At 41.9% G+C, this 12811-nt stretch overlaps 1 protein-coding gene across 1 annotated transcript in view; it reads right to left on the bottom strand.

The window, feature by feature from the left end:
* The window catches only part of ADAP1 (ArfGAP with dual PH domains 1), a 134010-nt gene that overhangs the window by 15453 nt on the left and 105746 nt on the right, over nucleotides 1-12811 (bottom strand). Inside the window, exons 5-6 of the mRNA XM_075179630.1 lie at nucleotides 5468-5580; nucleotides 756-902 (exon numbers count right to left, since the gene is read on the bottom strand). Of these exons, the coding sequence (XP_075035731.1) occupies nucleotides 756-902; nucleotides 5468-5580 (260 nt within the window). The remainder of the gene's footprint in view (nucleotides 1-755; nucleotides 903-5467; nucleotides 5581-12811) is intronic.

Here is a 12811-nt window from a genome sequence, read left to right as displayed (position 1 = left end):
ACTCTGAGAATTTAGGATGAACCACAAACAGACCAAACTGTGAATAAGCTTGTGTTTGTGATACTAAAATTCTTTCGTTTTACCCATACTTGCCAACTCTCCCGGAATGTCCCTGAGAATCCCGAAATTCGGGTACGTCTCCCGGACTCACGGAGAGCAAGCAAGTATCCGCATACGGCAACTCTCTCGTCAAAGTGACGTGATTTGCGGTGAATCGTGTCATTTTGCTTCCCCCCCGCGACAAAAATGACGGTTTTGTTGTGGGGTGGGGCCAAAATAATGCAAATGACCGCGCCCCACCCCTTCCCACCACGCCCCCTGCCCGGGGTCTCTCGGAATTCAATTTCCAAAGTTTGACAAGTATGGTTTTACCACTTATATCCCTAACTTGTGCTATATAGATGATGTTTGTGACCTACTCTGAATCTTATACACCTGAAGAAGTGTGTGGGGCCATTCTTTCATTTGCAGGAATATCGATTGATGACTCTTCTAAGATTCAGGGCTTGCCCACCCAAAAAATGCCCCTACTTTCTATTAATGTATCATATAAAACACCAGGGCAGATAACTACAAGCCTCTGTTTTCTTTGTTCCCAAACAGCTGGTGAACTGATGGCCTCTTGTGTATACAGCAAAAGGGGAATTAGATACACAAAGATCACCGTTTTGATATTATTTTAGTATACATCTTCTTGTCCATTCCAATCTGGAAATACACAAATAATTTACCGTTTCTCACCTTTGGCCACTTACCTTGCCATCATCGTGGTATACAAAAATATTCCGAGTGCTGTTGTCCCTCAAGTAAGTGATTTGCAGACCATTTGGGTTCCCTATTTTGACTGGCTGGAAAGAGGCATTTATATGCTCAATCTTTATAATTGCTTTGGGCTCTCTTGCCTGGAAAAAAAAACCATTTAGATAAACAAATGAATTCAGAGCGAAGCAGTCACTTCCCAATCAAAGGCTCATTTACAACTGTGGAGATGTAATGGGACATGTCCTTGTAATAACAGAAGTTAATGAGGCATATAATGTGCTGGGATTACGGCTAATAGATTTATAGAATATGATGTCAATTATTTGTAGTATATATTTTGTAAGGGAAACTCTTTCCTTTTATTCAATCTATTTAAAAATCATGGTGAGAAGTTGTGTGGGACGGTGGAAGGAAAGTATAGACAAGTGACATAAAAATACTGCAGATAATGACTCAACAGGTGCAAATAAATTGGAGTGTCTTATTTAGTAGAATATGTACAAGTTTAATGATTATTTGAGAAGACCAGGGGGGGGGGGGTGACGAATATTTAAGCACATATAAGCATTGAGTTTGAAATCTAAAAAAAAACTAAATCCAGGACTAATTACATCTAACCCCTGATCTGCACAAGCCAAATCTAACCCAACCAAGCTTTGCACAATACACAGCCACTCACACTTCCAGCTGTACCACGTGATATAAACACACCTCCATCTTACATACACGCCATTGCACAAGTTGACCTGATTTGCACCAGGATAATGATGGGAATACCTTCCACCTTCCAGGTACAAATACAAGACTATTGAGCATACAAGACTTTACAAGCCTTGTATGCTAAAAAAAAACAAACAAATTTCACACAAGACAACTACCCCCTGACCAACATTGTTGTGTGATAGGATCATTTAGCTTATGAGTCACTTTTACCTTTGCAGTCTGGCTGGGCCGAAATGCAAAATGTAGACTTAAACTCATGTGTCAATCTCCCATTGTCCCATAGATTGTAAGCTTGCGAGCAGGGCCTTCTCACCTCTTTGTCTGTTTTACCCAGTTTGTTTATTAGTTCATTATATTTGTCCCCAATTGTAAAGCGAAACGGAATATGTTGGCGCTATATAAATAAATGATGATGATGATGAAATAAACTGGCGTTTTAAAGCGGACCAGTCACCTATGATCCCATTTTGTGGGCTGCTTCATGCTTCAATGAGGTCACTAGTTCTAAGCTATTTTGCTAAATATCTACAACATGGCACTTTATATACGTGAAAATTTTGTTTTAAATTAAAAAAAAAAAAAAACACGGCAAACTGCATGGCAAAAACTAGACTATATCTTCTCCTTGTGGGAAGTCTAAACCTAGAACGTCTTCTTTTTCACCAAGCATTCCTAATGCTTCAAATCAGTTTGTTTGTAGTGATTTACTTTTATTGAGAGATTTAACAAATGTATCATTTCATTTGTCAGGCTGCTCAGGAAAAATTGCAATCGTCCCCAGCCTCTGACAATTCTCTAAAGCCCACGGAGGGCACCAACCCACTGTGTGTCCTGTATGTTAGAAGGAAAGAAGAATCATAATTCTACTTTCCATCCGACACTGTACCAGAAGGAAGGAATGTGTGGTGAACGGGGCAGAGAGTGTTCTCTCCTTCTGCCCGCCCTAGTGGCTGGCCACGCCTCTCTGGTGGCTGACCACACCCCCTCACACACTCATGGCCCCTACATTTGCATTCCCCTGGTGGGCCCTTCATGCCCCTTTCTGACTTTGTTCTGACTCCTAGCGGTATATTTACTAAACTGCGGGTTTGAAAAAGTTGGAGATGTTGCCTATAGCAACCAATCAGATTCTAGCTGTCATTTTGTAGAATGTACTAAATAAATCATAACTAGAATCTGATTGGTTGCTATAGGCAACATCTCCACTTTTTCAAACCCGCAGTTTAATAAATATACCCCATAGTATCCATACTAGTGTAAACATGAGGGTTGAAAAACATGCATCTTATAAAAAAATTTTTTATAAAGAATTATAAGAAAGGAAATCTATAGTAATGCCTGGAACTTACTTGAAGTGTATCTTTCCCTTGTGCTCAGTGGAGGCAGACATTTTGTAGGCTAACCAATACTCTTGCAGTCTATAATTCCATTGGGAACTAGTGTTGTTGCACCTCATGTTTTTATTATTTCTCAGTTTCCTAGTGAAATGACTGGCTGCATTTACATGAATATATGTTCAGGCCACAAAATGGCTTACCCCACAGCACACAGGTGATGGCTATACACTGAGGTAAAGTGTTATTAGATATATGGGGTAATAAGTTAGGATGTAGTTACTTGTTTGTTTGTTATGAAAATCTTAATTAAAATACTATATGTAAAAAAAAAAAAAACAGTTCTCTTTAAAAAAAGATATAATATATTTGGTAAGTGGCAAAACCTTCAGTTTACATAATTGTAATTGACAAAAAAGTGCTTGTATCTATGTAATCCAGTCTTTTGTTGGAAAAGACAACAGACTATGTGAAAACACTATCCATTCTCCCTCTGCACCGAGATGCATGATACGACAGAAGACACAAAGGCCTTTTGATGTTCCTGTTAATTGCAGTCTGCTTATTAACAGTAATACAAAAGCAAAATACATTTTCTTAGAATGAGTGAAGGGGAAGTATTTCTTCTGAAAAGCTTCTCTGCATACAGCGTTATCAATAAATCGTTAAAGCAGACCCATCACCTGCACACAATGGATGGAGGCAGCCATCTTGTGTACTGAACCAATATTTCATGTGACTGCAGCCTATCAATTCACTAGGTGCTAGTCACATGCTGAGAACTATCCCGGGATAAAGTTGCCACTGGTAGCTTCCTCAGATTTGTCAGGCAGCTTTAGCTTCACCAGTAGCCTACCACTAGTGTAGGGATAATAGTTGCTCACATTGAGACTCATAAGCAATAAACCAGATTTATAGTAACCTACACAGAGGTTCATAGAAGAAATCACTAAATGACCATAAATCACGGAGAACATACATATTTACAGGCAACCGAGTAGTATTACCAGCCCTTTAGCCTGCTAGTAACTGCATGTCCAAGGATCTGACTACCATCTTCTGCCACAAAGCTCAGGCAGCCAACAAGCCAAACAAAATCTTCCTGCTTTTGGCGGGCTCCCACTAGTTACCTGGATATGCTTCCACTAGTGATCAGATACCACACTGCTGGTAGGGAAACTGTCCACAATCCCCAGGCCTGCTTCTCTGGGAACAAGACTTTTTAATCTCCCCCCACTAATCACACCCCTGCCCTCCTCCTGTACACGGAAACCCAGGCGCTTACTGGGCTGGAGACTGGCTGAAAGGTCAAACTGAGAGATGACAGCTTCCCCGTCCCCCGTCCCCTGTGCAGGCAGCCTCAACAGGTCCTGGGGCTAATTGGATTTACAAAAATGTATTGATCCTGTAACAGAATCAAGGTAAAAGTTTATTGAAGTAACAGGTTAAACCTTCCAAGTGTGTTAAACATGTCTTTTGTTTCTCGGAAGAGAGGGGGAAACATAGGGCACACTTGGTTGACTGAGATAAAATAACGCAGCTATGAATGTGCCTTGTGTGAAAGATGGACCAGATGGGCTTCACTTTAATTACATGGCCTTGTGCCCCTACTGTGCCACACAAGCCTGAGTGATCTCACTGGTTCATAATCAACTGAGCCTCATCTTATTGGCTAGACCAGTGGTTCCCAAACTTTCTCAGTTCGAGGCACCCTGAGGGTCACCATAATCTTTCCAAGGCACCCCTAAGCCAAAATAACTACCGGGTAGTCCCGTTTTTTAAGTAGTTGAGTCAAAATGACGTAAGATTTATTTAGGCCCCTTCACCATCACATTGTGCCCCTTCACCATATTACTTTGTTCCCCTCTTCGCCATCTCTCTCTGTCCCCCTCCTTCAGCGTCTTTCTCTGTCCCCCTCCTTCAGCGTCTTTCTCTGTCCCCCTCCTTCAGCGTCTTTCTCTGTCCCCCTCCTTCAGCGTGTCTCTCTGTCCCCCTTCACTTTCCTTTACTTACCTTCTTTCCTGACATCCTCTCTGCTGCTGCTCCTCACTGAGGCTGACGGACGTGATGACGTCACGCCCGGCAGTCAGTGAGGAGGAGGATCCGGCGCTGGATGATTGGTAAGTTTTGTTTTTTCGCTTTTCTTTTTATTGCTAGGGCGATCGCGGCACCCCTGTGACAGCGCCGTGGCACCCCAGGGAGCCGCGACGCACACTTTGGGAACCGCTGGGCTAGACCAATATTCGTAAATATTCTCCACCATGTCTAGGCAACAGGTTACCTTTATATGTTTATTTTTTAACTGTTTATATAGTGGGTGTATGAAGCTGATATTTCAATTACACTGGAATACAGAAAGGCAGCATCTAAGAATGACTTGGTACATAAGCTATGGGACTGCGAATGTTCAGTTTACCAAGCTGTCTGTAGACCGTCGGTGAGCATCAGCCAAATGTATGCATGCAAACATCTACTTCAGTGTGTGCATGGGGCTTAGCGCTTGCACCTATGTGCAAAATAAGGTGCAGGCATTGCCACTGTGCCTGCCTATTGTAAATGACCCCACAAACGTATGTTTGAGCATATACATTATACCATAATGTAATGTTATTGTCTTTTTCTCTAAGATACATAAAGGGTTTACTTACATCATTTTTATTAAAATATTTTAGAACTCCTTCCCTTTCTGAAAGTACAAATTTCCTGCTGAGAAACTGCCCATTGTCACGTCCCCTTTTCCAGAGTAATCCTTCTCTGTAACCTGCAAGTCAAGAGAAAAACATCATGTTGCACGTTGTGATTATTCATATAGTAGAATGCAGCGTATAGTAATACACACATCAAACCCACTGTACACCAAAGTCTTGACAAGGCAAATATTGTCATTATGTGATGTGTGTATACTACTTTTTTTATTCATGATCCCCAATTAATAATAATACCATAAGCATTGTACTTTCAATTACTTTTCTGCTGTCTTGTAGTGGAACCATCAGCACATATTAAAGTAATTTGAAACCTATCTACTTGTGAGCCAGAACCACAGGCAGGCAAAACAAAATCCACAGTGCCAAACAGTTGCCAATTTAGCCTCAAAGAGAAGAAAAAATTCCTTTATGACCCTCAAAAAATGACAAACTTTGTGCCTGGTACCTCAGTGATATTACTGGTGCACAGTGAAGTAACACACTGGATATTAGACTAGGTCACAGAATTGTTGCTTCCACGGCACTCAGTCCACGTGTTCACTTTAATCAGTAACACAACTTAGTGTGACATAGACTCCCCAGCCAGCCTGTGAGTGCTTGCACTGAACACAACAGCAGTGGGGAATCTGCAGGACCCTGGCAGCATTTCACAGGCAGATTTATAGCTGCAGGTTGGTGACAGAGCCAGAATGAGCGGAGTCTATCTCAAATCTCTCACTGATGCGCAGCTTCTTCTCCACTTGACTGTGATTGAGTCAATAACATGGATGGCAGTAAAGTAGGTGTAGGATGTGTTGTGCTCCTTTTGCATAAATTAACTGCTTGCAAAATTGCAATATTCAGTAGCATAGATTTGACATTTATCTTCTAAATGTTTTCAAATTGGTCACTATGGTTACTGTGCGGTCAGTCAAGCCCCCGCAAACTAATTGGCACCTTTGGCACGCAGCACCCGCTGCCCTCCTCCTATGATCGCAGAGAGCTGTGCTGCCCACTTCCCGGTGCTCAGACTGCAGCAGTCAGGTCAGTGTTTGCCTGACTGGTGCTGACAAGGGCTGGGTGAAGACAAGGACGCTGCACATACTTAGGACAGGTAAAGACTTAGAACAATGAGGTTTAAGTGGCAGAGACCTCCAGTAATTATTTCCCATGGAGCATCTTAAGATGTCCCTGTGTGTGGTGTTCAACCACGTAATGTTGTCATTTATGTCTGGTGACAATTATGTAAAAATAATGATTAGATACCTTGTCTAACAGAAGCCAGTGCTCAGCAGCTCTTCACCTGGTACCCGCCTGCAAGAGATGTCCTAGCATTCTATGTGCAGTGCTTTAAAAGTCACTATGAACAGAATACCGGGAAATCCAGTGGGTTAGTTCTAATTGTTATCACATGACTAACCATAGTATCTGTCATCCAATACAGGGATAGTATAGGATAGCAGCTGAAAATTGGCCCCTGACAAGTAAATTTAAGTTTTAAATATACATAATTTCCCCCCATACACAAAAACACCATCATATACAATGTTTGGGTGGACCCCCTTAACTAGCTAATTGGGGCTCCTTTTCAAAAGAGTGGTATCATGGATTTCCCTAAAAGGACACTAAACTTTGACAGAGATGTAGGATATTCCTCTGCATGGAGCTGTGCCTCTGGCCACTTTGCCTTCTGTCATACTTGGAGTTCAGTATGACATTATTGAGCCCACAGGCTCAATAATATCATACTCCACCCCAAATTATCTGCCATTAGTCCATGCCTTAAAGCTATTGTATGGTGAGAGGATTATCGTTCCTCAGTTAGACTGACGGAACAGCTCTAAGATAAAGGGATTCCAGGGAAAACAATATAAGCAATCGTACTATTTATTTTTCATTTATTAACCTCTATTTATATCATACTTGCCCACTCTCTCAGAACTTCGGGTAGGTCTCCCAGACTCTCAGAACAGCAGGACACTCTCCTGCATCATACCCACGTCCTAGTGAAGTGGACAGGATGTGGGCCTCCGTGACATCATATTGGCCACACACCTGCGACAAGATGATGCGATTGCGTCATATCATCGTGGGGGGAGGGTTTAAAAGGACACAACTCACCACACCCACCCCCCTGCTCAGCCTCACTTCACCTCCCGCCTGGTCTGTACCTCTGGACTCACACTGGATAAAGCCAGCAAGTACGATTTATAGAGCACCTACTTGTTACACAGTGATTTACAGAGAGAATATTTAATCCTTCACACCAGTTCCTGCTAGTGGAGCTTACAATGTGTTTTGCACACAACACAAACACAAGAATTAATTTTGTCCATAGCTAATTAATCTAGTATGTTTTTGTAGTGTGGAACTTACTTTAGGGGAACCAAACTTTCCACGTGTTTGTCAGAGGCAGTGGAGGCAGAATAATCCCATTGCTGTAGACATGGAGGTCACATCACTAGCTAATTGTTGGGACTTTGCAGCCCCTAAAGAGGGCCTCATGCCAATAATATCACTGGTTCCATCTGAATTGATGGGCTTCATCCTCATGAATAATGTCTTAGACCACAGGGTGGCTGCATATAATGTGTGCACATTCCCATTATGCATCGCACAAAGTCCAGTGTTTGTTTAATGCACACACATTTTATTACCACTCTGACCTTCATCCCGCCTGTACACACCCGACCTCTACCTTACTTCCCTTATTTAGCTCATCTGATCAGTGCTGTAAATAGAATTGTGCAGACACTGAGACTGTCCTTTTCTTGGAGAGCTGACAATCTAATTTTTTATGAATCAAGCGGGCAGTGAAACATTAGAATGCGATGAAGCATCGGGTTCCATAAATGCTATTTAACCATGTATTTATACATTCCCCCAACAGTCCTGATTTTCCCGGGATGTTCATTGTGTCCCGAGTGTTTGCAGTTGTTGGGAGGTATGTTTAGATCATCAGACGGAATTCTTTATTTCACTGGAATACAACACAAAACTGCTGGATACAGGTGTACGATGCAAAGACCTCACCAGAGCTTGTATCATATCCCGAGCAATGAAAATAAAGATTTCTGCCCTGGTATATAGTTACGTGGCTAAAGAACATGGAAGGAAGATAATGCAAATAAAGACTTATCAGTAAAAGTTGCATACGGGTATGTTCAAGCCAATAAATTATAGTTGAGTGGAAAACTTTAATAATACGGCAGCCGAAGCACAAATGTGCTGTATTGTACCTCAATCAGACATCAAATCATACATACCCTCCAGTATGTATAGGAGACTCCCAAATTTCAGGAAGGTCACCGGGACTTCCTGGAGAGTATCCCACCCTCCCAAATCTCACCTCTCCCGCTTGTAAGGAGGACAGGTCTGGCCCTTGATGACATAATACTTTCATCTACTGCATGTTTGCTCTATTTTCACTATCTTATAAAATCTTCAAAGTAAACCTTTGGGAAAATGCCATTATTTCTTCAGGTGGGAGAAGAAATCCCGACACTAAAATCACTCACCATGACATAGAAGGTGAACCACTATTAATAATAATTCATGTTGATTAAAGCATGGAGAAGAAGATGATTCATACTGCGATGCAAATTACACAGGGAGCTTCTAGCATTCAAGAACTTACAAAGTCCCTGAGGGGCAGAACCAACAACAGGAGTACATGTCAGTGTGCGCAGCAGAGCAGTGTAATTAGATCCAGGGGGCCATTGAGCAACTGCAATAACATAATATGATTCAGGGAAAAGTAGAATAAGTATAAAGAAGGGTGGATGCTTATTTGGGATGGATACAGCTATCAGGCATAGATAGGAGCTAATACACTCAGGGCATAGTGTGCTTGTGCACTATGCAGCAGGAAAAATAGAGAGATTTACCATGAGAGAGCATATTACTCATCATGCATTCTCCTGGTCAGGCTTCCATCAGGTACCACAGCAGTAAAGCTACGACTGTAGAGGGAACTGTCCAGGACTGAGCAAAGTGCAGTATGAAAGCGGAGTTGGGCTGTCTGACTAGAGCAGGTCTGGCCAACCTCTGGCTCTGGTGTTGTGAAACTACAACTCCCAGCATGCTCTGAAGCTAAAGGCTGGCTATCTACTGGCAAAGCATGCTGGAGCTTGCAGTTTCACCAACACCTGTAGAGCCACATTCTGCTGGCCACCATGATCTGACCACTAGGCCCGGGCACCGAATTTACAAACATCACAAAAGATCAAGTCGATGGGCATTGAAACCAAATAGCAGGGTAGGCTCATGTATCTGCAAGAATATAACTATTAAGCTCTTGTCAGAATTATACATATGTGAGATAAAGCTTTTACTGTGGGTGAAGAGTACTTCCCTATGTACATCAAACATCCAGTCAGTGGGCTGATAACAGAAGAAGAGAGGATTTCTCTGCATGGCTCCCTCACTTCTTATCTTAGAATAGCTTGCATTCAACTAAATAGCAAATGTAAAGCTGGCCACACTAACAAGCCTCCCCTTTGATCCAATGGAGTAACAGGATCACTCTGACTTGCTAGCGCGGTGGGAAGATGAGCACATACACAGACCGATAGCGGTCGGTCATCTGCCAACAGCATTTCTGAGCACGACAGACAATGACTATCTTTATCCAACAAGATCATATTGCGATATAGGAACAATTTGCCGTAGATAACGTGAGCATTCCATGTGGCACAGTGGTCAAAGTGGAGGTGTAGGTGGTGGTATGCCATACCGCCACGTCACCTACTGCTTTGACTGCAAAACTATCACATTCCATTCATTACATTGCCATTACATTTTCCACTTTCCCCACTAATGCGGCAGATATTAATGCAGTGTCAAACTTCTCAACGTATAAATATGCCTGGGAAAAATACAAGATGTGTTTTCATACAGTGGTCAGAAGAAGAATGCAGGAAAAGGGGATAGTATAGTGAACATGAGCAATCAAAGTATTGGGAGTTAATATGCCCTAAATCAGTACCTGTGTATTAACATGTCCGTCCCCTCAACAGTCCTCCTCCAGTATTGTTACTGAGGAAATAAGTGTATGTTTTAAATGCACTTTCTGCAATGCACTACTGCACTGAAAAAAATATTGTCACCTAAACTGTATGACTCCTATAGAAACAATTATTAAAGATCTGCAGATCCATGCCTTATCACTGTAACTAATCACGACGGTTTTGTTTTTATGCAGGGAGTTTTAATTTATTCTCCTGTAGGTGGGTTGCATATGATTAAAATAGGTTTTAGATGAGTGACTCAGCCTCTGTACTTCCTGCAAGTGATTTACAGTTGCAAGGGAATAAATAATGAATAATTCATAATGGGTGACCTCACCGATCAATACTCCCAGACAGGATATTAATCAAGTGATCAATTCCTTTCCATGACAGGAATCGCTGCTTCTTCTTACCTACCCACACACAGCACAGGCATAACAGATCCTGTTACTTTCTCACAAAACCACCAACACGGACAAAACACGTGTCTCTATCTACTTAACCCTGTCTGTGCTGGGCAGAGCTGTGAGACAGGGATAGTAACAGTGCATTCTGAATGCGGCAGTGTGGCGGGCTCAAGGATTTACCATTCTGACAATCACCATGATAATGACGTTCCGATGGGCATCACTGATGTCAGAAAAAGGAGCATATTAATTATTGACAAGCTGTGCGGGCGGGTGAATAGTGGTATTAAAACGCAGCTGACCAATAGAAATGTATTGTCAGGCAGAATACTAGAATACTAGTAGAAGAAAAAGTATGTTAAGGTGTGTCCAGGGTTGGCTGGCACTATTTGGCCTGGGGTGCTAAACACAAGCATGTGGCCCAAGGCCTTCTACTAGTGCACCGCAATGGAAACATAGGCGTGATGAAAACAGTTTGAGCATGACTTGTCTGATGTGGGTGTGGTATTATAAAGCAAATTAAAAATATGAAAAAATGTTATGTCAAAAAGCTAAAATCAAATACAACGCCTACCAGCTTCATCTGACTATTATTCAGTAACACCTATACAATAGAGAGACTATTCTAGTACACATATACAATCCAGATGGCATTCTAGTGGCAAATATACAGAGCACTCTAGTAACCAATATACAATACAGAGAACATTCTAATGTCCTCTATACAATCCAGAGAGCATTCTAGTGATCTCTATACAATACAGAGAGCATTCTAGTGTTCTCCATACAATAAAAAGGGCATTCTAATGACATATAGGAAAAACAAAGAGCATTCTAATCATCTATATACACTACAGAGCACATTCTAGTGGCCAATATACACTACAGAAAGTATCTTAATGACTGATATAGTGACTGTTATTCAATACCCACCCTGTTCTGCTGACCACCATAAAATGAAAATCCTCAAATATCTAGTTGCTTTTCTATGCAGGCCCCTAAAGCTTTTGGTGGATTTACAATGCAGAACACTCTTGAAATCTGGTGGCATTACTATACAGATCCCAGAACTATAGTGGCTTTATAATGCAGACACCAAGTTTCTTGTGGCCACCCAAATTAATTGCCCGCATCTCTTGCAGTCCCACACTGTCTCTCAGCATGCTGGAGAACAAGTGTGGCTGTGCTGTGATGCCATCCTACCCAGTAAAGCACCCAGCACTCTGATTGGTGGATAGTTCCAGTCATTCACCAATCAGTGTATGGGGACTTACCAGCACCATGGCCAGCTCCAGCCACCAATCAGCGTGCTAGGAGCCACTTACCAAGTATGACAGAGATATAGCATAATCAGTAAATGTGATGCCACAAAGTGCATGTCTATCTCTGCAGCTGATACGCCCCCCAATTTTCTGATTGTGTTAATAATAATACACAATGCAAATGGCAGGGAAGCATCCTCTAGGTCAAACACAGACAGCCCAGGCTGTGAACAACTTAGTACAATTACCTTTTGAGATAACATTATTACGGATACTAGTAGTGACTAAGATGTCGTACTCATTGCGCAGAGAAATTTTGAAGAATACACGTAGTAAAATTAACGTAAGCCCACAGACTTGGTTTTAGGGTAAACGTTTCAAAAGTTTAGAGGCATTTGAGGGAGTAGAAGTTGTACGTTTTATATTTGCCGCACAGAGAGTTTGACTAGTTGCCAAAAACAGAAATGCCCCCCCAGTATCAGAATTTGGTGCGTCTTCCATTGACCAGTATATCTGTACCTCAGACTGAAAGTGCAACTGAAGGATCAGTGCCTGAAGATACAGTGTAACTTGCTATAACTAAAAGTCATCTCTCATCATCAGCTAGTTATATAGCGCCACTAATTC

The sequence above is a fragment of the Mixophyes fleayi genome, chromosome 7 (genome assembly GCF_038048845.1).
Source record: "Mixophyes fleayi isolate aMixFle1 chromosome 7, aMixFle1.hap1, whole genome shotgun sequence".
NCBI lineage: Eukaryota > Metazoa > Chordata > Amphibia > Anura > Limnodynastidae > Mixophyes > Mixophyes fleayi.
This window is presented reverse-complemented; position numbering and strand designations above follow the sequence as displayed.